This window comes from Mustela erminea, chromosome 4 (genome assembly GCF_009829155.1).
Source record: "Mustela erminea isolate mMusErm1 chromosome 4, mMusErm1.Pri, whole genome shotgun sequence".
NCBI classification, from domain to species: Eukaryota; Metazoa; Chordata; class Mammalia; order Carnivora; family Mustelidae; genus Mustela; species Mustela erminea.
In genome coordinates, this window is record NC_045617.1 from 29,727,427 (window position 1) to 29,752,557 (window position 25,131).

At 34.4% G+C, this 25,131-nt stretch overlaps 1 protein-coding gene across 5 annotated transcripts in view; it reads right to left on the reverse strand.

The window, feature by feature from the left end:
• The window catches only part of GRIK2 (glutamate ionotropic receptor kainate type subunit 2), a 653,190-nt gene that overhangs the window by 344,798 nt on the left and 283,261 nt on the right, over positions 1-25,131 (reverse strand). For all 5 annotated transcript variants that reach the window (XM_032338955.1, XM_032338957.1, XM_032338958.1 and 2 more), the window contains 3 exons: positions 16,399-16,580; positions 9,522-9,575; positions 5,920-6,093 (listed from right to left, as the gene is read on the reverse strand). In XM_032338955.1, coding sequence (XP_032194846.1) covers positions 5,920-6,093; positions 9,522-9,575; positions 16,399-16,580 — 410 coding nt within the window. The remainder of the gene's footprint in view (positions 1-5,919; positions 6,094-9,521; positions 9,576-16,398; positions 16,581-25,131) is intronic.

The window sequence follows — 25,131 nt, forward strand, 5'->3', positions numbered from 1 at the left end:
ATCCTCAGTGCCTGATATCAAGTTCTGAGTACACAGCATATGCACAATTAAAATTGATCAAAGAAAAAGTAATTGATTCATCATTTTGTTACTTTTTATACCTTTGGTGTTTTAGTGGGATTTAAGATAAAGTCAATATTTTCAAATGTCTCTATTGATTAAAATGTGGAGAGTTAGTTTGATCTGCTGTCTGGCAGAGTCTTAAATTTTCTTTTCAACGGAATTGAAGAAAATGGCCCCAGCTAATTAAGAAGACAGTGGCAAGGATAGGCTTGTAGTTCCAAGAGTAAATGAAAATCTACCTGGTCATACTTTATTCCTCTGTGATTCTATTTCCTAAAGGTATACCTTTGTGCAGTAGCAGAGTGATCACTAGTGTCCTCTTAGTACCTAAGCTCCCTGTCATGAATTGGGTATATAAGACATTTATCTTTAAAGTTAATCAAATTACGAAAGAAATTATAAAATTTCTGGGCTCAGAGGACATAGAACTTAAAAGACGCATCTCATAAACATTTTCACTGTTTTGTAAAGGAGAAGAGAAACTCCTTTCCTAACTCACTAAAATTTCACTATTTAATCAAAAGTATTTCTTCTCTTGCCTTTTAAGATATTTTTCTAACAAATATTTGACACTAGCTTAATTGCATTTTCCAAATGATTAGGTATCTTGACAATAAAGTATAAGTACATAAATTTTAAAAAAGCTCCCTAGAGCATATTTGGGAAAAGGAGAGAATCTAGTGATTAGAGCACAGATGTAATATGATTAAAATAAATTAACAGTCACATTTCTTCAGTCAGACAGTCCTTTCATTATGAACACCCTCATAATGCATTCACTTTGCATCAGACACCTAACTAGGTACAGGGCCTTCAAGGATGAAGAAACCTAGGTCCTGCCTCCAAAGAGATACAGTCTTTTGGAAAGGAGACATGAGATACATCATGAAAGAAGTTAGGGTGGGACGTTGGGTGAGCCTGGTGGTGGGTGTTACAAGGACACATGTTGCATGGTGTACTGGGTGTGGTGCATAAACAATGAATTCTGGAACACTGAAAAGAAATTTTAAAAATAAATAAAAATTTAAAAGAGAGAGAGAGAGAGACACGAGAACGAAACTACCAGTGTTGAACTTCAACATGCGGTTAAAAAACATGCCCAAATGAAAGAGCACACAGGTAAAATCACAAGAAAGGTAACAGATGACCTGAAAATTAAAGTACAAGTAGGGATATGCCATGCGTTCAGACAGTGGGAACAGCCTGTGCTAAAATGAGGAGCACACAACAGTGTGGTGAGAATGGGTGGCTTCAGAGAGCTGGGAGCAGGCAAATAGGAGGCTGGACAAGAAGCAGAAGCCAGATTATGGAGGGCCTTGCAGGCTTGGCAAATCAATAAAAATTTTATCTAGTAAATGACAAGGAGTCATTAGCAATGTTCACATAGAAGGTAAGCATAGAGGAGAGATATTAGGAGTGAGACTTCAAGAAGGATATTACAATAGCCAGAGGAGAGATCATGTGGTTCTTAACTAAGGCATGGGTCATGGGGTGAAAAGAAGAATGTAGTAAAGAAAAAATTGAGACTATAGACTTGAAAAGTGTTTGATGATTGACTGATGGATGTGAAGAGAGAGAAGGAGATGGAGACAGCAGTTGGCATCCAATGTTTATATTTCCAAAATAGTAACCTCCCTGTAGAAATCCAAATAATATAGCCAACCAACACGTCATTATTGACTTGCATTTTAAATTTACATTGTCAAGGAATATGTGCGATATTACATTCAATATAAGAATAAATGGTACTTTCTAACTACCAAATAAAATACAGGTCCATTAGTATTAATATATGTGGGCATAATGGGGGAACTAGGAAAGATTTCTAGGACACAGCTAGACTATTTAAAACTGACCTTGATGTATTTCCACTGGATTTCATTCTCTTGAATTGAGATTATTGCAAACTCAGTATATCAATAATAAATACAACCATCATCAGCTCTGATGGATTCAAGAAAGTCAATCTCTGCCCTTGGGAACTGTGATTGGAGAAGTCAGATGTCTGGGCAGAAGACTGAGAGCAATGTCAACTGATCATGCATTAAAGAACAGTGGTCCACTTAGAGGACTTCCATACTCCCAGAAGCATGGAAATATGTATATGTTTATACTCAGGAGACAATGCACAGTAAAGAAAGTGTTCTACAGTAAGGGCTCATGTCTGGGGAGGAGTCTAGCACATTGACTGGATGCAGGCATTGGGGAAAGTGTGAGAGGAGTCTAGTACATTAACTGGTGCAGGCACTGAGGAAAGTGTGAGAAAGGTGACATCAAGAGTTAGGAAAAAAAAAAACCTTATTTGTGAAAAAAGGTTGTTGAGCTTCTTTTTTTAACTTCTTCCTTAAAGAGATTGGGCTTGGATGTACTCTGGAACTTGGTTTCTTGTTTGGATTGATACCAAATGGAAATAACATTTTTACTGAGTTAATGAGATTAATATATTTATTATGATGACCCCAAATCATAGAAGAAACCACAAGTACAAGAGAAATGGTCTTGTATCCAATAGTCATTTAGCAGATAAACACTTAACCCAGGGGTCAGTTAAGATGCTAACTCAACCAGAAATATTCTTATGAATCAAATTCCTTGTTTCCTTTTATAGTTCAACATGAAGAAAGAATGTGAAAGTCTAAGCACTATGATCTTATATACTGACAAATGACTATGATACTGATAATAATAGGTCTTGCTCTAAGCACCAGGGACTTTGCTGATAATCCCATTTCTTTATGGGACCATAGGGAGAAAAAAGAACAAGAGATATATAAACACTGAGATCTCATGAACTGACTGAAGGGAATGTTGCCAAAACCACAAAGCCACGCTGTATTTCTTTTCTTTTCTAACTAGACTCCTCTTAATTTCCTAACTCCATTCATGGCAGAAATGGCCTAATAATTCCTTTTCCTAAACACTTAATGACTGGGAAAATGCTTACAATCTGATCTTAAATGAATAAGAAAAATAATACTCATGCAAGGCATATATATACTGACATTCTTATACAGATCCCTTGTGGGTTTTATATTTATAATAATAAATGTGGTATTTTATAATTAAGAATTAATGGTTTATAATGAAAATATTTTGCATATAATATTTCATGTCATTATATAATGCTATCTAATGAGATTTGGAAAGATATTACTTTCCAAAAGAGAATTTTTAAAAAGTAATCAATCTATATCCATTTTTGAAGACATTTTTATTTTAACAGCAAACTTCATGTCTATTTCCAAAATAGTTGATGTTCCATGCTTTATTTATAAATAATATATATAACTAGTACACATCTTTAGATAAGAAATAATATTTAAAAAGTGCTCATACAAGTAAATTTAACTTCAGCTCACTCATTTTCAAAATGTTCTCACTTTTAAATCTTATTTCAAATTTTCTGGAGAAATCTTTATATCTTGTAGTAACTTAAAAATATAGAACTGAAGGGGTAATTATCTTTTATATGTGAACATTTTTATTTTTTTAATTTAATATGCCACTTGGAAAACACTTCATGACTATAACAAAGGGAAGAGTGTTGGCATTGAGTATTCTTCTAAAGATTTCAAAATATGTTCTATACACAATGCCCAGAATTTTCAATAAACAGGCTAATTTTCTTTTTTTCTTATCAGTGCATTTTTATTCCATCACTCAACCACTCCGGCTAAATCACCTGCCAGCTCAGAGAGACAGAACTGAGAAGGAACAGACTCATGGCTAAGAAAAAAAAAAGAACCCAAACCTGTATTCCCCCTAAAACCCTTTTTGTTCTATCTTCTGAAGGTTAATTCCCTCTAAGAGTCCCTGCCTCCTGGACAATTAACCTTTCCTTTGTACTTATTTGTCTTTTAATAGTCTCTATAAGTTACTTAGAAGTTAGACAGCACTTTGTTTCAGGCGATGACATGTAGTGTTATATAGGGAATCATACAGAAATACAGAGAATACCTAAATACAGTTGCATATTTTTTGTGGTTTTGATTTATAAAGAAGAACAGTAATCCTTGAACATATTAGTAGAAGTTTTAGATTTAAGTGCTAAGTAAAAGTGTTAATATTGTCATGATACTTAGTGATTTATTTTTCTTAAATTCATTCAAAAATGGTTTTGAGTAACAATAAGATATCCATATGGAAATCAAAGAATGATAGACAGCTAGATAACACATATTAAAAAATATATATATACATGATTAAAATAATAACTTAAAGAATAGTATATACTTTAAGAAATAACATTTTCTTATTAAGTTCCAAAAGTCTAACTCAACATCTTCACACTGAGAATAACGCATAATATTTGTAATTTTTTTAGGTTGTATTTCATTTTTAATCTGGATATAATTTAGAAAAAAAAATCTTCATTTTACAATTATTTAAATATTTTCCTCCCAAAAAAGTTTCTCAAATAAATCTTAGGTTAATAATACCAAAATACTAGAACTAGTCAATGATCTCTATTTTTATGCAAAAGGATAAAATTCCCCTCATATTGTATCTTTAAAAATAGTAATGTGGATATAAGACATTTTCAAATTGTAGGAGGTTGTTTTTCTCACTAAAAGAAAGCAAATGTCTTTTTTCTTTCCATTAGAAGGTTGGTACCATGAGGGCAACTATGATTTCAGTCTCTATGAAGATAGTTAATTTGTCTGATTGAGTCTACTTTTAAAGAAAAAATAACAGAAGTTTTCCTTTATTTTGTTATATGAAAACCATACTTTGAACCTTTATTGAAGAAACTAAGGGAAAAATTATCATCCTAACTGAAAAAGATTTCCACATATCAGAAAAAAGAATGTTATGCTTATAAAGTTTTCATTTAGACTGACACTTAATAAAAGACGTTGTCAAGACCTAGGAAATGTAAATATTGCCAAAGTGCTTAGTTATTTCCTAAAATGTAGCAATAATTAGAATAAAAATAGAAATAGTAAACAGAATCAATGAAAATGTATGAAACGTTTATAATTTGCTTAAATAACTATAGTATAAAAATAGTATAGTATAAACCTACCTGGTTTTGTAAGGAACCCAGTACTTATATTTAGCTATTGAGCACTTGAAATGTGACTATTCTGAATTAATATGTATGGTGTCAAAGACAACTTTCAAAGACTTAGTAGCAAAAAGAAAATGCAAAATATCCGTCCTAACTTTTAAACTAATTATTTGTTCAAGTAATAGTATTTTTAATATAATCAGTTAAGTAAAATAAATTAATAATAGTGATTTTTACTTGTTTTTATTATTTTTATGGAGATATCAGACAATTTTAAATTATATGTGTCTTCTATTAGGTTTTCATTGGCAGCAATGGTATAAGGAGCTAAACTTATACCAGAATGTTCCCTTCTTTTGTAGTTTCTCCATAAATCCAGTTTCTAAGTTTAAGCAAGGATTTGAAAATAACAAGTGTGATTATTGTTAGTCTTAAGCCTTAAAGAGTGATTAAATGAAAGGAGATTCTTGTGTGATGTAGGTCATTCATATGACATCACAAACCAACATGATGAAGAATAATCATGTATCAGTAGTTAAGATCAAAAGTATAACTATCAGGTTAACATCTTCTTCTCAGTCTCTAATTTATCCTCTATATGGCACTCATTAAACTTAGAGAAATCCTCACATTGTAGTATTCTAACAATAGCTGTAATGTCTTTTGAGATATAAAAGTACAAATTTGCCACATAAAATTAATTTAGGAAATCTTAATAAGATTATTGGCAATAGTAGTTCTGAGAACCTGCCTGTAATGTCAAACAGTTTTTATCCAGCAGATTAAATAATTTGTGCAAAATTACTTAGAAATACACAAACTAATCTGGAAGTGGGAATTCATACCGTCATAAATCCATCCAGCAAACCTGAATCGGGTTTCGGCGGTGCCTGCAACCGTTCCATTGACCACTTTTCAATGATGGAGGAGACTTGTGTGTTTTCTGTATTTAATATTCTGAACCCTGTCATGTTAACACCGCTGTATCGATAGGGCTCTACATCAAGAGCAAAGAGATCCTGAAAGACAAATTTCTTTGTGTTAGTATTAGTAGAGTATATTCACACAAATGTAAAATCAAAATAGGTAATTATTCTTACTTCCCTTAGATAGTTAACATGATTGTTTCTCAAATGACATTAAACATCACAAATCACCAAGATTAAATTGACTATTTTCATGCTTTTCTAATGTAAACATGCATATTCTAAATAAATATGTATGTATGGGAGCCTGGGTGGCTCAGTGGTTTAAGCCGCTGCCTTCGGCTCAGGTCATGATCTCAGCGTCCTGGGATCGGGTCCCGCATCGGGCTCTCTGCTCCGCGGAGAGCCTGCTTCCCTCTCTCTCTCTCTGCCTGCCTCTCCATCTACTTGTGATTTCTCTGTCATATAAATAAAAAATAAATAAATAAATAAATAAATAAATAAATAAATAAATATGTATGTATATATCATATTCAAATTCTACCAATGAAATGACAGGTATTTCTGTAACCTGCAGTTAAGACTTACATAAGCTTTCTTCTCCATATTTAGGATAGATTGCCCTTAAATTTTATGTTCTATCTTATTTTTTTAACTAACTAGATTTTTTTTTTTTTTTTTTTTTTTTTGGTATGCCCTGCTTCCTTGGCTCGTTACTGGCACTTACTGTTTTTTTATTTTGTCTTTTTTTTTTTTTTTTAAAGAAACATTTCATGAAATATGGCTTCTAACTAATGAAAATTATATTAAAGCTGAGGGTAACAAACTGGCCTTTTTGGTTGTAGAACCCTTGCAATTCCTTTGTTGTTGGTGTTGTTGTTTTTACCTTACCTGGCAAGTTCACCACAGGGAACCTTTAGATTTTGGTTGTTGGTTCCAGGCTGTAGTGAATACTTTGACTTTAACTTTTGGTTTTCCCAGGTGAGAGGAGGCCATAGCATTCAGAAGAGTTGAATGTCACCATAAGAACATGCAGCATGTGGGACCCCTGACCTCTTTCAAGCTGGCATTAACTAATCTTCAGATCTTATAGATAATATTAGGAACAAGAACAACAGTAATGCTGTTGGTCCTGTGAAGCTTGTCTTGGAGTTATACAGTGACATAGGCTACAAAATAGAAATAAATTCAGTGGAGAGCAGAAGATATTGGTCTGAACTGTGCTCTGTGCTGTGAAAAAATATAAGGAATTTTTAGGTTTTTATTTTCAATATTTGCAATCTAGCCAAAGAGACACATGCTCACACACCCTAAGGGGCAAGAGAGTAGAAGTGGTAAGTGCAAGGAGTCAAAAGCAAGACAAAAAACTTTCAATTTTTGTAGTCAAGAATAACTTCATAGAGCAGATGGGATCTAAGCTCCCATTAAAGAATGACCAGGCTTTTGATAGGCAAAAGGAAAAAGGATGTCATTCAAAGTGTCAGTAAAGGGACAAAAATTTGAAAACATAAAACCTATTCAGGAGATTGATCTAGATCAGTTTTTTTTATAAAAGAGGATTGATAAAGGAGAATAGCAACAAAAGAAAATAAGAAAGTTAGGTTAAAATCAAACTAAAAAAATGTCTTCAATTATGGGTTAATGAGCTCCATATATCTTACTTTTTTTTTTAATTTCTTTTTCCTTATTAAGAGATACTTTTGATTCCTCTAAAATCTTGTGATTATGGTGAAACTGGGTTGTAACTATTGACATAAAATTTGCTGATAAGTAAAGTTTTCCATTCCCTCCCCTCCAGCCTATCACTAAGTTTCTTACGGGCTGCAAAAAGTCACCAGGTGGGAAGTAATACCCCTACTAGAGTGAACCACAGTATTTACCAGTAAAATATAAACTGCTGTGTGAAGAATCTGTATTGGAGGAGAGTTGTTATTACAGGAAGCTATTGTAATCAAATACATTTTAGTAGCTTCAAGACTCCTAAAATCAAGGAGACCAATCTGAATACCTCTGAGTTAATAGAAAACATTGGTTAGACTGGTCGTTGTGGGAATGGAGATGCATGCTAGAGACAGTATGGAGGATAAAAACAGTCAAATTTTGGTGAAGATGTAGGAGTCAGAGAATGGAGGCTTTGAAGGAAGTTAGAAGAGGAGTCCATTAAGAGGTTCAAATAATTTGAAATTAATGTGACAACAGTTAGACTTGTTCTGTAATGTAACAGTAAATAACAATTCAGAAATATTACAAAGGGAAATTTAGATTTCATGTCAACAAAGGTAATAATTGAAGTTCTGAATACATACCAGGTCTGAAGAAAATACTGAAGAGGAAAAAGGAAAATAGAATAAAGGTTCAAACTTGGAGGTAACTCTCACACTTGAGGTAACAGGCAATAAAGGGAAATAGAATATGCCAGCCCCAAAGATGGCACTTTGGCAGGTGGATTACTCTGATCTGAAGGCAATCAAGACCCAGTCGACTCAGGAAAAACTTTTATGTTGCCTTAACTATCTGAAATAATTTATATAGGGGGCCAGTACCAGAAAAAAAGCTATTACTAGAGTTAAATTTTTTATCTGAAAGATCTTTCTGCAGGGCAGGGTGAACTTCTAATTACCAAATATCTGCTTCTTATCGGTCTGTGAATTACCCTCCTCCCCTTTGAAGCCCCAGGCCCTCATTCTATTCCTTAGCTCAATTACCTGACCTGACCTTGGTCTCATATCTTTGGGGCTCTTTACATATGAAATTAAATTTGTTTTTTTCTTCTCCCATTAATCTGTTTTATGTCAATTTAATCAGTAGACCAGCCAAAGAACCTAGAAGGGAAGAAGGACAAATTTTCTATCCTTATACAGCAGGGAAAAATTAGTGACAGAGACAGTCATTTCACAGAAGAAGAAAATCAGGATACCATATTAGTAAAGAAATAGAACCAAGAGTAAGTAGGTTTGACAGAAGGGTAAGGTCATATTTTCATGCAAATTTAAGAAAAAAACTGTGTGGTGGGTATGTAAAAACAAAAGATAAAGGTAACATTCAATTTGCTAATAGGAAATTCAGTAAGACTGACATTTAAAAATCCGACTAAACATAGGCAAAAATAGGATAGAAAATTTAGTGTACTAAAAGAACGGTTTCAGTGAATCTAGTTTTTGTAAAGTAAATAGAACCAAATAACAACAGAAAAATGTGTGCTTTTTTTTTTAAAAAACACTGATTTTCTCAGCAAACTAATTTTAAAATCTATTATGTTCTGAAAGTTCTGTAAAGCAATATATAAATAAGATATGATATTTTGAATTGAAATCTGAAATAATATTATTTCAAAATCATCAGCTTTCCACCAAAAATTATTCCCTATGAGGATCAATTCCTCCTGAGTTCTACCAAAATAAAACAAATGATAATTACAAAGGTGCTAGTCATCATTTTCACTCAAAAGCCCATTTTCCATACTGAAAAGTCGTAACAATAAAATTTAGAGCATTAACTTTATGCTTTAATAAGTTACTTACCAGAGTGGTAAAGATATAATGATAATATTCTGTCATCATTCCCATAGCTAAAGCCTAGGAAGTAAAAAATAAAAAAAAAAATTAGTATTTAAGGTACACATCATATGAAATATGTCAATAGCAAAATAGTAGGATGTAATGAAGACTCTGGGAATAATACTAAGTTTACATTAAAACGGGTCAAACTAAATCTTTTCCCCATAGTTAAGGAAGATTAGTGGTTACTGAAGGAATTTCTGAACCAATTCTCTTGGTAGAAAAGCTATTAGTTGAAAGTTTGCAATGTAAAGTTTATGACTTTACATATTAAAGGAGGCATTAAAATTGACACAAACCTGAAATTAGCACATCTTAGATCATTATATTTGTAATGTCTCCACTACAAATACCCTAAAGAGGAACACCACTTTATTTTTACGATCACTATTATTCAATTAGAGGGTGAAAATGCTATAAAGTACAATGCCAGTAGGAATTTTTTTTTAGCACTTTAGAGACTTTCCTTAGCATTGATGAAGCAACTGTAAATAACCACTGTTATTTGAAAAGTACAAAGAAATTTTTTTTTAATTTTTACTAATACACCAGTTGCAAACTACTGTTTTATTTCATACTTCTACAGTCCTTGTCAATTTTCGACAATTGATCTTAAAATAAGGACTTTTGGATTAGAACTTCCAGTCAGTGAACTGTCAATTTTTCTTTTGAAAATGAGAACACTTTTGAAATAGCTGTTTATCAATGAACAGTAGTTGGTGATGATGATTGAAAAATGATGCGTTTTTGAGCTGAATGAAGAGCTCTTAGTAGGAAACAAGTATTCTCAGGTGCACCTAATACTCTTCCATAAAATTCTAACTACATGAATTCATTTGCTAAATAGCTGCCCCAGTTCTACACTCCGTATTCTATACTCACAGGTAGGTATTAACCAATTAGTGAAAATAAAATTTGCATATCTAGAAGCAAGTTGTTCAGTTAAGAAAGAATAGATATTCATGAAGACTTTGGAAAAATAAAATACATTTATTAAAAGGGAGGGACATTTGTTAATGAAAGGCAGCAGCGAAGAATTAAGCAGGTGAAAGCAATTTAGAAATTGTGATATTGCAATTTATAATAAGAGTACATATTTGGTCTTCATTGGTGAATTCCCCTGCCTGACACACACAGTGGAATTTTGTGCGCAACACCTAGGAACCAAATTATCAAATCATATTTTCTGAATGGACAGAGATTGTGTGAGCCAATGATACTTTGATGAAGTCTGAATCTTAACTGAAATGAGAGAAAATTTCTCTTAGGTTTATAAGATAATCTTTGTAGAAGGTATTCATTGTTCCTGATGGGTATGTACCAAAGGTTTCTCAACTCCAGAACTGTGTAATGACAGCTCAGCATTATCCTTGTCAATAGTTTTATCAAGTCAACAGGTATATAGATATAGATTAAAAAAATTGAAGATAATTGAAAGAAACAGTAATTCAAATCCACAACTATAATTAACATATAATGCCTAAAATGTGTTTGGTACTATTCTAAGCACATTGCATATTTTAATCCGTTTAAGCCTTGTAGAGGCTGAAGGCAAGCAGACACAAGATGCGTCATTTTAGCATGAACATTATTCCAAGCTGAAGGCAATGAATATCCCTGTGGGCTCAAGAGAAACTTTTGCCCCTCCCTTAACTCCTTTGAAAAATCTAAATTGGGGATCTTTCCAGAATAAGGGTTATTAGCAGAGATAAATTTTATTTGAGTGATCCAACAGTATGGCAAGACAAACATCTAATTACCAAACATCTGCTTTTCTTACACCCTGTGAATTGGTTCCTTTCCTCTGAAGTCCCTCTTCTCTTTCTTTCATCATGACACATGTAACTTATTTTGCCAGACTGTCTTTGGAATTTCCATGTCCGTGTGGATACCCTATATGTATGCTATTAAATTTGCTTTTCTCCTATTAATCTCTCTCCTGTCCATTTGATTCTTAGTCCAGCTAGAAAGACCCTTGAAGGGGTAGGGATTCTTGCTTCCCAATAGCTTCATTTAAAATCTTATGAGGGGGGCGCCTGGGTGGCTCAGTGGGTTAAAGCCTCTGCCAGAAGCTCAGGTCATGATCCCAGGGTCCTGGGATCAAGCCCCACATCGGACTCTCTGCTCTGGCAGGAGCCTGCTTCCTCCTCTCTCTCTGCCTGCCTCTCTGCCTACTTGTGATCTCTGTCTGTCAAATAAATTTAAAAAACAAAAAACAAAACCAAAAAACCCCACCAAATCTTAAAAAACAGCAACAACAACAACAACAAAAAACTTTATGAGGTAGGTCCTATTACTATGCTTATTTTATAGGTAGGAAAGTAGGACAAATTAAGAATGAATAAATTGGCCAACAAATTGAGATCGTGAGTAAAGAAGAACTCTAGATCTCTAACTCTTGAAGTTTGGGTATAATATGCCGTTTATAAAATGGCATATTTTAGGCACCTGGCTGGCTCAGATGTTTAAGCTAATGCCTTTGTCTGAGGTCATGATCCCAGAGTACTGGGATCGAGCCCCACGTCAGGGTATTTTATATTCTCAAAGATGTAGCTTCATTGTAGGATTTATATAATCTAAACTTTTTGCCTGTTTTTTTCTTTGATAGTTTGAAAGCTTCAATCATCTCAATCCAGTGTTGAAAACTGTATTCTAGAGGTGGGGATGGCAGGGGTTAAAGAGATGGTGGTAGGGAGAGTGGTTTGCTGCACTCTATCACCTTGAGGAGAAATCTGTAAGGGATAACTAAGGGCTGCTTATGCTTTTTTTTGACCCTCCTTCAGCCTTTGATTTTGAAAACAAGAATCAGTTATGGACTATGATGTGTGACCTAAATAGAAAAGGGTAGTTATTTTTAATTGAGTACTTAACTGTAACATTAACAAAAATGGACAACAGAGATACTCTCTTGAAAGATAAATAAATAATTTTCAGGACAATTAAAAAAAGAACTTCGTGGAATTTAGACAATAGGCTTGAGCAATGCAAACTTGATCAAGGCAAAGGGGTCCACAGCGATGATCACCAGAATGAATACAGACATGCCTGATGGGCAACTCACCTCAAGATATCCATAGTCCCCAACTGATTAAGGGGCTGCTTACAACTAGGTCCAGTTACCAAAAAGGAGAAAATTCCATGTATCACGGTACCTCCTCACCTTCCCTCTTTAAAAACAGCTTCTAGCCGCTGCCTCATAGCAGACAGCCTCTCCTTTGCTGTCCTGCCTACCTCTCCTTTGAGGTGTATTCAGTAAACCTCTATCTTCTTTGTTCTGGCTTAGGTGAATTATTTTCACTGCCCCCCCACCCGGGGCCACTGGCTTCTAACCAACTGTTGCCCCATCTAACCTGGAGAGGCACCAAATTTAGACACGACTAACTTGTTCTAGATGTTTTTTAAACTATAACATTTGGGGCGCCTGGGTGGCTCAGTGGGTTAAGCCTCTGACTTCAGCTCAGGTCATGATCCCAGGGTCCTGGGACCGAGTCCCGCATCGGGATCTCTGCTCAGCAGGGAACGTGCTTCCCTTCCTCTCTCTGCCTGCCTCTCTGCCTACCTGTGATCTCTGTCTGTCAAATAAATAAATAAAATCTTAAAAAATAAATAAATAAACTATAACGTTTATGTCTTGCCATTGTGTCTTGTCAAGACAACATAATGTCTTGCCACTTTTAAGTGAACTGTATGTATACTTCAAGCCACATTAATAATAATAAAATTAATACCTTCTTCTGTAAAAATAATTTGAGAGTAGCCACCATAGCAAACTTGGGTGTACAACAGAAAAACTGGTTGTACTGTATTATCCCTCCTGGAAAGAAATACCACAGATACATTTTTCCAAAATCAAAATATTATTAAAAATTCCCAACATTTAACCAGTGTAAACAATGCCACATGACAAATGAACACATCTGGGCATATAATTTGCAGTCAGTTTATCCTTTAGGTTATATCAAGAAGTTATATTGCTCAAAGTTAACAACTGAAGAGGTGGACTTTATACATATTTTTAAAATTTTAACTTAATTTGCTTCTTATTGCTTTCTACTTGTTTATTTGCACCTGATTTTATGTTTTTTCAATCTAAAAAATATAATCTCATATTTATTTATATAACATATATATGAATATAAAAAATATAGTCTCTAATCTAGACTTTCAAGGTCTTAGTTAATACTTTTACTCTGTGATAGAATGACCTCGTGAGGTTTAATTGCAGATCATCCTAAGGCTGCCATAGGGAATTCTCTTTGACAAATTTGGGTGGAAGTGGAATCTTTTGTTATTAAGGCATGTATGCCCATTAGTGCTCTCAAAGAGCCAGCCCCATGCTTCACTCACTTTTAAAGTTTTCAGGGAAGAAAACTTCAAATTCTCTTTTGTTCAATATTTAGGAAGAGCTCACTTAGTTTAAATAAATAAAACAATGAAACAAATAAGGCTAACCTGATAAACTGATCCACATTTCTGGATACTCCTAATATGTGTTCTTAGATTAAACCAGACAAGCTGAAAGCCCATCTATGTCTATGTTCCATCTCTTATACCATTTCTTTGGACTTCTGTCATTAGCCAGTGTTGAGAAATCTCAGAAAAATTTCCCAAGTCATGAAATGAAGTCCTATTAAATGGACTGCTTCATTTACAAGAAGGAAGCTAGTTGCTTTCTTCTTGCATTCGTTTCTAGAATAACTGAGATCCAAATGTGGAACAAATGCTGTCTGGACAAGGTAAGTTAAAAAACAAACAGCGTATATATGGTTAGTTAGTGTTACAGAATTTAAAAACATGCATTCTCTGTAACAATGTTACTCTGAATTCATCTTAACTCTCATACTATCATTTTACCTTTGCTCTGGTTTTTCATCTACTAAACTTGCTAAAATTATTAACTTTTTCTACTGTATATATTTTATTTTTTAAGATTATTTATTTAAGAGAGAGCACTTGCGTAGAGGGAGAAGCAGGCTCCCCACTGAGTAGGGAGCTCCATCCCAGGATCCAGAGATCAAGACCTGAGCTGAAGGGAGATGCTTAAATGACTAAGCCACCCAGGCGCTCCTGTATATATTTTAAATTTATCTTAATTCTGTTTTCATTTTGCAAACAGAGCAGGTTACGATATAAGAAAACAATTATAAAACAATGGATATATCAAATAGAAGGCAGGATGGCAATTCTATTATTAAAGTTGATAGATACTATAACCTTTCAGATATGCAAAATAAGTCAGTTACTCTAGAGACAATACAACTGATCCTTTATATACTTGCTGGAAGCCTAGGAAAAACTACCAAAGCTCTGTCCCTGACAAATCATAGAGTGCTTCTCACTCTGGGCATAAAGGAAATCTCTCCTTGCCAAGTCTGTATATTCTAAATATGACCAAGAATTGTTTTGGTTTATATGAAAAATAAATCCCTATTCCAGGTTTCACTGTTTACTTGATTGCGCCACTTTATTCACTACCAAAAAAGACCCAAGAAACAAAAAAACACACCCAAATTTCATATGCTTTACTACCCAAATATAACACTAGAGCAATCTTCCAAATCCAATTAAAGATTTTACTGTAGTGAAACCGACATTCACATTGGAAGATTGGACAAACATCTGCTTAATAAACTAACCATGTTATAACAGGCATTTACTGTTGCTAGTTATATTTTATGGGATATAATTTGACATCTGAATCTATGTAATTCTCCAGTAGAGATATTTTATCTTATACATGAGAGGTTTTAGGACAGTTGATTAATCCCAAGCCATTGAGATATTAGCCAGTATGTATAAAAGAGCTTAAAAACCAAGGTCCAAAAGACTTGAGTCCACATCTAGGCTTTCCTGCTTAGTAAGTATATGGGCTCATACTAGCCACTTAACCCTCAACATCCAAGTCTTGCCTCATCTGTAATATATAGGAGAATAATATTTGCTGCTTTGCAGTGAGCTGTTAGGTTAGAACAGTGCAGAAGTAACATTAAAAGATTTCACTGCTATGAATTATTTCATTTGATTGATTTAGTATTATCTTTTGAGTCAGGCAATGCTTTATTCTGGAATGAATACTTAACATCGCTAGGAGAAATATGATTCCCTCTGCTATTTCTTGCTTCTGGTCATTGATCAAGTTACTCAGTCTTTCCAAGACTCAGTTTCTTCATCTCTGTAGTGAATAGTCTCTACTTCCTGGGGTCGCAGTCATGATTAAAGAAGATCAAATGTGTAAGGCATCTCCTAGAAGACGCCAGCTAAATAGCAAATCTTTTTTCCCTTCTTTCAATGAGTTGATTGTAATGGTTGAGATGCTCAATCACTGACTCTCAGTTTACTCCTTCATTTCAGTACAAAACAGAAATATCTATCTCAATAACCAACATTTGTAACAGCAAATAGCATTGCAGCCATTTGAAAGTCACCTCAGAACTTTAAACAATGTGTTTTTGAGGAGCATCAATATTTGCATTACTTTTCCTTTAAGACAATTAATTAAAAGCAAATGTCAGACTTTTTATCAGAAAATTACATCAAGGCAACTTCTCTGGCTCATTCTAACTGTGTGACAACAACACTTTGATTGAAAAAGGGTGGAGGGAGGGGGGAGTGCCTGAGTGTCTCAGCGGCTTCAGGGTCCAACTCCGGATTTTGGCTCCAGTCGTGGTCTCAGGGTCCCAGTATCTAGCTCCTCAGGATTTCTCTCCCTTTTCTTCTGCCCCTCCCAGGCTTGTGGTCACTCTTCCACCCCCCGCAAAAACCAAAGGACCAAGCCAACAAACAACCCTGCTTTAAATGCACATGTAATAAAGAAACCAAGGATTTAAGGAAGTTAGAGTACCTGTTTCAGAATGCCCGCTGCCATTTCGTGGCTACAGTCAAAGATTACATGGAACTCCTTGCCTCTTTTCATTTCCTTTAGTAACGGTTTTGCATCCTTTGTATCAGCTGGTAGTTGACGGATTTTAAGCCGAAGATTGTACCTCGATGGAGCTTTGATGAGCTCCTGCAAACGAATGAGACCTTTAATGAAAAAGGGGGAGAAGAAGCATATTAGAGAAAAAGCAGAATAGGTCATCGAATCACAGAACTTGTTCACCACAATGCCTGATTTTCTTGACCATGGATATCTGTATTCCAAGGTGTGACCACTGAAATTCCTACTTCATAACTCCACACTCCCCGTTATTTTTGTTAAACTGATGATTTCTCTAATTCTTAAAGAAATTCTTTTACAAATTATGAAAGACATACATGATTATGAATTGATGTAAATAATTTAAATAAATAAAAGTATAAAGAGCAAAATAGGCTCCCTCTGTACCCCAATTCTGCTCCTAAAGTGTTGTCGCACTTAATAGCTTGCAAATATTATTCCTCCATACATTTTCTATGCGTTTCCACATATACACAGAGTTTTGTTTTGTTTTGTGTTTTACAATAATAGTGTTTTGTGACAACGTCTTAAAGGTTGTTGTAAGTCAGTGACAATTGTTCTAGTTCATCCACTTCATACTATATTTTATAGCAGATATAATTTATGTCATTATTCTTCAGTGTTGGAAGCTCTGGTTGCTTTTTTGTTTTTGTTTACAAGTAACAGGCTAGTAATTTGGTATATAGGTAAAAGTAAAATAACTTTCTTTAATAAAATCAACTCTGGGTAGTGGTCTGAACCATAAATAAATTAAAGAAATAAAACTTTTTTGTATTACTTGCTAGGTGTCACATTAATTTCAGAAACAAATATAACCACACACATTATTAGTAAAGCAAATATATTTTCCTAGGGAAGCAGCTCCTGAGTATGTGTTTCAAAAATGTATCAAACTAGTAGATACATGTTCAATATGTCATGGAACTGTTAGGCATTTTTAAGTAACAGAGACAAATCATCAAATATATTCTTTCATACAAACTTCAGTAATTAAACCCCTTCAAGCACCCATATAAAAGATCCAATATAAAAGTGTGACAAGAAAAAGAGGATCATCCAATTCTATTCTAGCTTGGATCAAATTAAATAATTTTTTGTCTTCTTCCAACTCCTCTTTCTTATTTACCTTTTTCCATCTCATCTCTGTATTTCTCTAGATTTCTATCTTCCCTGAGGAAATACCTTCATAAATATTAGTAGAACAAATAATAATAAAGAAATATACTTATAAATAACTAATCTATAGATTTCTCTTTGTGAATGTTTGTGTGTGTTACTTTACTTGGAAACTGGAATAACAGGAATAAAAATATATCTTATTATGAGTAAAAAATCTGTGTATTAAAATAACATATGCTCCAGGGAGTAAAATCTAATTCTAGGACTTTTTTCATTCAACTTTTAAATAAATAGACCTTAATACATATAATGGTACACTTCAATATGTTGCAACATAGTTAATAAAATTAACATGACTAGCTTTTAGTATTTTCATCCTCAAATGAGACATACAGTTTAAAAAATATGTATATTCACAAATTACCTAGTATCTTCTGCTTTTAAAATATTGTTCCATAAAATTTACTTCATTTAAGATTATTTTAGAATTTTGCCACTTAGAATTCTATAAATAATGGTTGCATAAATTACACAGTATACTACAACTGTCTCTTTTTGTTTTATAAATTTAAATATTCACTAACTATAATAAAATAAATATTACATAATTGATATTAAATGCACCCATTAAACATAATACAATTCAGTCTAGAGATTAACATGTATATAATGTGTACAGATGTTAACAGGCTAAACAAACATGAAAACAAATTTTGAATTTATAACACCTGTAGTAGTTTAACACTGACCTTATAAAATCCTTCAAAACATGTAAAAAAGTATATATATATATATATATATATATATATATATATATTTACCTGCACATGGGAATGCATTGTTTAACTACTTTTTATAAATAAACCAGAGTATAATTGCAATATTTTTTTATAAATAAAACCAGAGTATAATTGCAGTATAAGACAATGACTCCCAAACTTTGGAAGGTATGACAGTAATCTATGAAGATGGTTACAACCTGCAGAGGATATGACTCATGGATGTGCGTTATTAACAATCTTTCCAGGTGATTTTCCTGGTCATCAAAAAACAAGGCCAATTTCCAAAGATAAGTCTGGTTTCAGGTAAGTGTCATAATGGGAGTCACTTTTTGAACCACTTTGGCATAACAATATTATAGGGTAATAGCTATATTATATTAGCTAGTAGCATAAGATAATAAAATAATTAATTCAATTAATGAATTCCAACTTCATTAGGAAAAGTGAATCAGAAAACTATAAATACAGCTGACTGTAGAAGTAAGAGAAGGAAAAGAAGACAACATTCATTCACTCCCACATCAAAACAAATGTTTATTAAATTCTTTCTATGGATCAAGCATTGTTCTATATATTGGTAATACAATAAAAAGTAAATTAGAAAAATTTCCTGCCCATACTATATTTAAAAACATAAGGGGGAAGATAGGTAAGGTTTATTTAACAGGCAAATACAAATGAAAAATGGCAAATAATATTTTGGTGGGGAAGGGGCAATTATTGAGGAACAATACAGCAGAATCATCTATCTTGAAAGTACTCATGAAAGTTACTCAACGGAAGTGATAAAAGGTTTTTATTCTGACAGGGAGATGAGAGAGTGTGGGCAAAGAATCTTAAGAATCAAGGAAGAAGTGCTGACAAGTGTAATTTAAGAGGACATGGGGCTCCTTAATCCCATGTAAACTACTTTAGAGTTAAGGTCTTAAGGGTAGTAGAGAGTGCCCACTTAGAATCCACATTTCAAAAGAAACACTGGGATGCCTGGGTGGTTTAGTTGGTTGAGTGTCTAACTCTTGGTTTCGGCTCAGGTCATGATCTCAGGTCATGATCAAGCCCCATGTTGGACTCTGCATTGGCATGGAGTCTGCTTAGGATTCCCTCTTTCCCTCTCCATCTAACCCTTTCCTGTTACCCCTTCCACCCCCGCTCTAAAAAAAAAAAAAAAGAGAGAAGAGAGAGAGAGAGGAAGGAAAGAAAGAAAGGAAAAAAGAATCACTCAGATTTTCAGTATGGAAGACAGATCAGAAGAGCTAAAAATGGAGGAAAAAAGGGTTGGAAGGCAGTTATAATAAAGCAGGTTAGGAAAGTCCAAGATGTGTCTGCAGGGCAAGATGGTAGGATGGTACCGAGAGATAGAAGTGGATGGACCAGAGAGAGATTTTTGAGAAAGTACTGACAGTACTTGGTGAGGACGAGGGCTAAGTCAGGGAAGTTTCCCAGGTTTCTGATTTGGGCAGCTAGGGGGAGACTGTGCTTCCACTGAGCAGGAGATCATGAGAGGATCAGGTCAACTGAGTGTTCAAAGTGAGGGGAATGATCGGCCATGTCAAGGGTTGCAACAACAACAAAAAAGGTAAATACTTTACAAATGTTTATTAAATTTAACTACAAAATCATTGATGATATAGGTAAGGACAGTTCCATTAGGGTGGTTTGGGTAGATTGTTGTGCCATTAGTAGGAGTAGGAGGGAGCTGGAGTTAGACTGTTGTGCCATTAGTAGGATTGGGAGGGAGGCAAAAAACAGACCCTCTTAAAACCATCTCTATATATTTCCATACTGTAACTTAGTGCTTATCTTAATTGTATCTAATATTCTTTAAGGAAAGTACCAACCCACCACCAGACTTGAGCTCCATAATAGATGGACAGGACACTTCAGTTTCCTATGTATTAAATGAGTTTTATCTAGATCAGTAGTTCTCAAAGTGTGGTCCACATACCCTTGCACTCTTTCAGGGGGATCCCTGAGGTTCAACTATTTTCATAATAATACTAAGAGGTTATTTGATTTTTTTTTCTTTTTGCTTTCATTCTTTCACATGTGGGCTAGAGTGTTCTAGAGGTTATAAGACACAGATGATGTCACAGGACACTGAATGAAGAAACAGAGAAGAAGATCCCACTTCCTCCCATTAAATCAAATATTAAATATTAAAGAAACCTATGAAAATATCTTAACAAATGCTTTCAGAGATCTTCAATTATTATTAAGAAGAAGATGATATAAAAACCAAAATGAGAACTACCAAATTGGATTATCTTTAAACTTTTCCTAGCTCTGGATTTCTATTATTTTCATAAAATTACTTATATAGATGCAGAATGTTCTAATACCAACCTCTGCCAAATAAAGGAAAAAGAAAGCTATCTTTGGCTTACTTATCTCACAAGATTTTATGCAAATTAAATATAAATTTGGGAGATAATTCTATCATTGTAGAAATAGCCTGGGTGTTGGGTTTGAATCCAGTTCCAAAATGTAAGATCTGTATGACTTTGTGTAAGACTTTATATCTCTCTTTACTTTGCCTTTGTTTTTTCTATAATGAGATAAAATCATATATGTATTAATATGTAAAACACTGAAAAAGGAACTGTCACATATGGGACTCTCAAAAAGTGGCAGTTGTCAATGTTTTTGTTACTTTTGTTAAGATTAGGAAGAATATAGTTATTTTTAAAGTGCTAATTATTTTATCTGTCCTTGGAAGTTATTTTGATGCTGATTTTGACTGAAACGTAACAACATCAAAATTTTAATCAAGTGAAAATCAAATTTTATTCAAAATTTTAAGCGATTAACTCATTACCAAAGAAAAAGGAGCTACAGAGTTACAGATTAGTTCAATGGCTTTGAATTGAAAAATCTCAAGTGATTCAAAAATAGAAATTTTGAAAGATAAAATCCACAAATAGTATTTGCAGAGTCCACCCCAAGTATAAATACTGCCAAGTATTTTCAAGTCTCTTAAGAGCTCATATGGATGGTCCATTGAGCCATCAGGTACAATAAATGTTTACTTATTCTCTTCACACACATATATCCCTGCTGGCATTAATGTAACAGATTTCAGTCTGCCAGCTTCCCTGAGTAATAATATTGAAGAGCTAAAATAGAAAAAATAAAAATAAAAAAATAAAAACAACTCCTGCTCGTAGGAACTGCCATTTCCTACATGAGAATAGAGTAAAACATTGCTTTTATTCATTCATTCAACATGTATTTACTGCATGCCTACTATGTGCAATACATCGTTTCATGGATAGATATAATGATTGGAATCATAGCATTTATTCAGTCTTGAACTGCATGAGATGTAGTTTTACTTTGGCACTTTTTTTTTTTTTTTTAAGATTTTGTTTACTTATTTGCCGGAAAGAGAGAGTGCACAACTGGGGGTTGGGGGGTGTGTGGTGCTGGAGGCAGAGGGAAAAGATGCTCAGGGCTGAGCAAGGATCTGGAGCTGGGACTCGGATCCCAGGACCCGTCCAAAGGCAGATGTTTAACCAAATGAGCCACCCAGGAGTCCCAACACTTTTTTTTTTTTTTTTTTGACACAAAGTTTATTTCTGTAATGCTTTTCATTTTCAATTTTTAGAATAAAATTAGTTCGGCTTTCTAATCACAGGAAAGAAGTCCAGAGAGCTGTTTTGGATACTGAAAGTAGAAACATGATTTGTAAATTTCGCTTCTCCCCACCTCCTGCTGCAGGTGCTCAGACTTCTCTCTTGGTTTCCAAGTCTTCCTTGCTCTGTCCTGCGATATTGTTTCTCTTTTATCCATATTTCCATTCTAGATCATTTGCCTTCCCCATTATCTGGCAATTATAATACATATCTCTGAGTTTTGTTACTTAGAACAACTTGGAAGAGTAAGAGATGGTTGACAAAAAGGAAGATGCATTCAAAATAGCCAAAGAATAAATGTTTGCCTACTTTATTTAATAAGTTATTTGATGGCATCCTTGTAATTTAATATATGTGGTTGGGGTTTTATCCAAAGGGAAATGGGCTTAAAGAGCAGGAATGCCTAATTATAATACTGGGTATTTATTTTCCTCTGTGGATCTCTATCAATCCTCCTACCTCCCGCAGTATTCCTCTGCAAATTATTGTTCTAAAAAATTGCTATCTCAGAGAAGATTACCCTAATAAAATTCATCATATATGCTTAAATATGCATGCTCTGTAAAATAAAATTGGAAAAAATATAAGCTTCTTAAAATAATTGGGACGATTTACATGTGGTCATTTCCTATGATTCTTTGGACAGAATTGAAAAATAAAAGGACCCATCCATAAGGTGAGAAAAAGGGTGAAATTTATTTTGTTGGAAATGTGGTTAATACAAATAATTTCCGAACAACAGTTTCCAGAAATGTAGTATACTTTAACAAATTTGGCACCCAGTTAAGTTATTTAATGAGAGAGTAGAATTATAACTCCTTAAAACAATCTTTTAATTAAAATGCCCCTTCTTTCCCTAATGTAATTAGTTGATGTAATGATAATAAAAGAGAAACAATCTGCACAGATGGGTTCCTGAAAATCTTCTAAAGAAAAAGAGCACCACGTTGCAATTATCCCTTTATTTTGGTAGATGAGTAACATTCTATTCCCTCTAATTCCTTCACTGAGAGTACATTTTTTTTTAACATTTTTCTGCTTTCAGATATTGTACAGTAGCTGAAATCAAGGTTTATCTTCAGCTTACAGGGGACAGGGTCCTGAGCTGCTCTTTTCAGAAGGTGCCATCAATTCAGCTTTTAAGGAAAACCCAGAAGGAGCCATTTATGCACACTCCAGCTGGCACTTTCTTCTAAAGAGATCAATCATACCGCCTCTCTGCAGGCCCAGCCTCCCCCAGCCCCAGGAAGGGAGTCCCAAGTTCCCTCCTATACCAGGTATCCACTTTAGCAGCTACACAAACTAGAGTTTTGCCACCTGGCTCACTCATCAGGTCTATTTGTCATTTCAGTGAATGGGGTCTTTGTGCAGGCCAGACCTCTCCCCTGCCCTCCAAATGCACTGTATAATAGACTATACAAAAATGACTCATCCACAGTCAGTGTTTCACCATCGACTCCACCCCCTTTTCTTTCCGTTGAGAAAAGCGAATTCATTGAGAGACCGAACATCTCAAGGAGTTATTTTTATTAAAATGTTTTATTTGCACCACAGAGTGTTTTAGACTTTTTATTTTTCTCTTTTAAAGTAGGCTCCATGTGCAGCATGGAACCCATCGTGGGGCTTGAACTCATGACCTTGAGGTCAAGACCTGAGCTGAGATCAAGAGTCAGGTGCTTAGCTAACTGAGCCACCTGGGCACCACCGTGCTACAGTGTTTTAAAGAAAACTGAATAAAACATCTACACCAGTTATGTATTTTGCAATCTATCATAATACATTAAATAGAGACAAGGGAGGTAATCATATTAATAAAATCAAAAGTAGCTTAGGTAAGAGAGGTAGATTGCCATTGAAAAACAATTTCTGTTTCCAAATTTCTGTCTGCTCTCCTCCCTTTGGGAATGAGGTAGACTTGCTCATCAGTACAGCGAAATAGAAAATAAAGGAAATTGGGGTCTAGAATAAAAAGGGAGAAAAAGGAAGGGAAAATGGGAAGAGATTTCTAAAGTGGTTTTCATCTTCTTAGAAGAGGGAGAGAAAGCTATGTGTTGTAAAATTAGAGGGTTGGTCTCCTGGGAAAATCTTCAAATTCTAAGAATAACCTTATAGAGAGGGAATAGCTTCTCTGTTTTTGACATTGGCTGTATCTTTAAAGTAAGACAGAGCCTATTACATTCAAAACTCAAAACACATAAAAACACTTTGGCGTGATATATTAGAAACCAGGTAGCAAACGAGTTTTAATTCACATGCCAAGGTGAGTTGACTGTCTGTGGATCCCCAAGCACTGTGTAGAATAATGTTTTTGAGACTAGTTCTGTGTTCAGGGGCATGTTTCAATAAGGGATTTGAACCTGAGTGATGGGGTAGGCATAGTGGGGTCATGTATTGGTCATCCTTACATTAAAACCTCCTCCTTACTTATTAGTGTCATCAGAGCCTATCCATGAAGTTGTTTTATTGATGGCAAAGCCTTTCTATGCTTCAGAATGGAAAATAATATAGTGCAGACCATATATTTCGGACACCATGCTGTTTATGTGAAGGCAAGACCCACTGTTCAATACTGAACCGTGATGCATTCAAGTAAGTAGAATCCAAACAGGAATTCTGACTCTTACTGCCTCCTGAAAACACTAAAAAAGTGTATAAATTGTCTGGAGCAACTTATTAAAGTTCTCTATTACTTCCTCTTCTCAGACACCCTCATATTCTGAAAACTTGCTTTAACACATACATATGTACATTTGTGCACACGCATACATGCGCACGCGTGCACACACACACACACACACACACACACACACACACACCCCTCTGTTTTTATTTCCCTGGGAAATCTTATTTCTGTCTGCCCTGACTTCTCCCCACAGGATAATCTAGCCAGGATGTTTCTTCTCTTTCTGTTCTGTTTCCATTTCTAAAGTCCATAGCACACATGTTCCCAGTACTGATCTAGCAAAGCAGAAGCCTCCTGGGAAGGCATAAACTAGCAGTACCTGAATAACCTTTATCAGGCCAGTCATGGAGAAAGGCTGAGACCTTTCAAACACATCTCAACCTTTTCATTTCATTCTTACATGTTGCATCACGATGCCAGA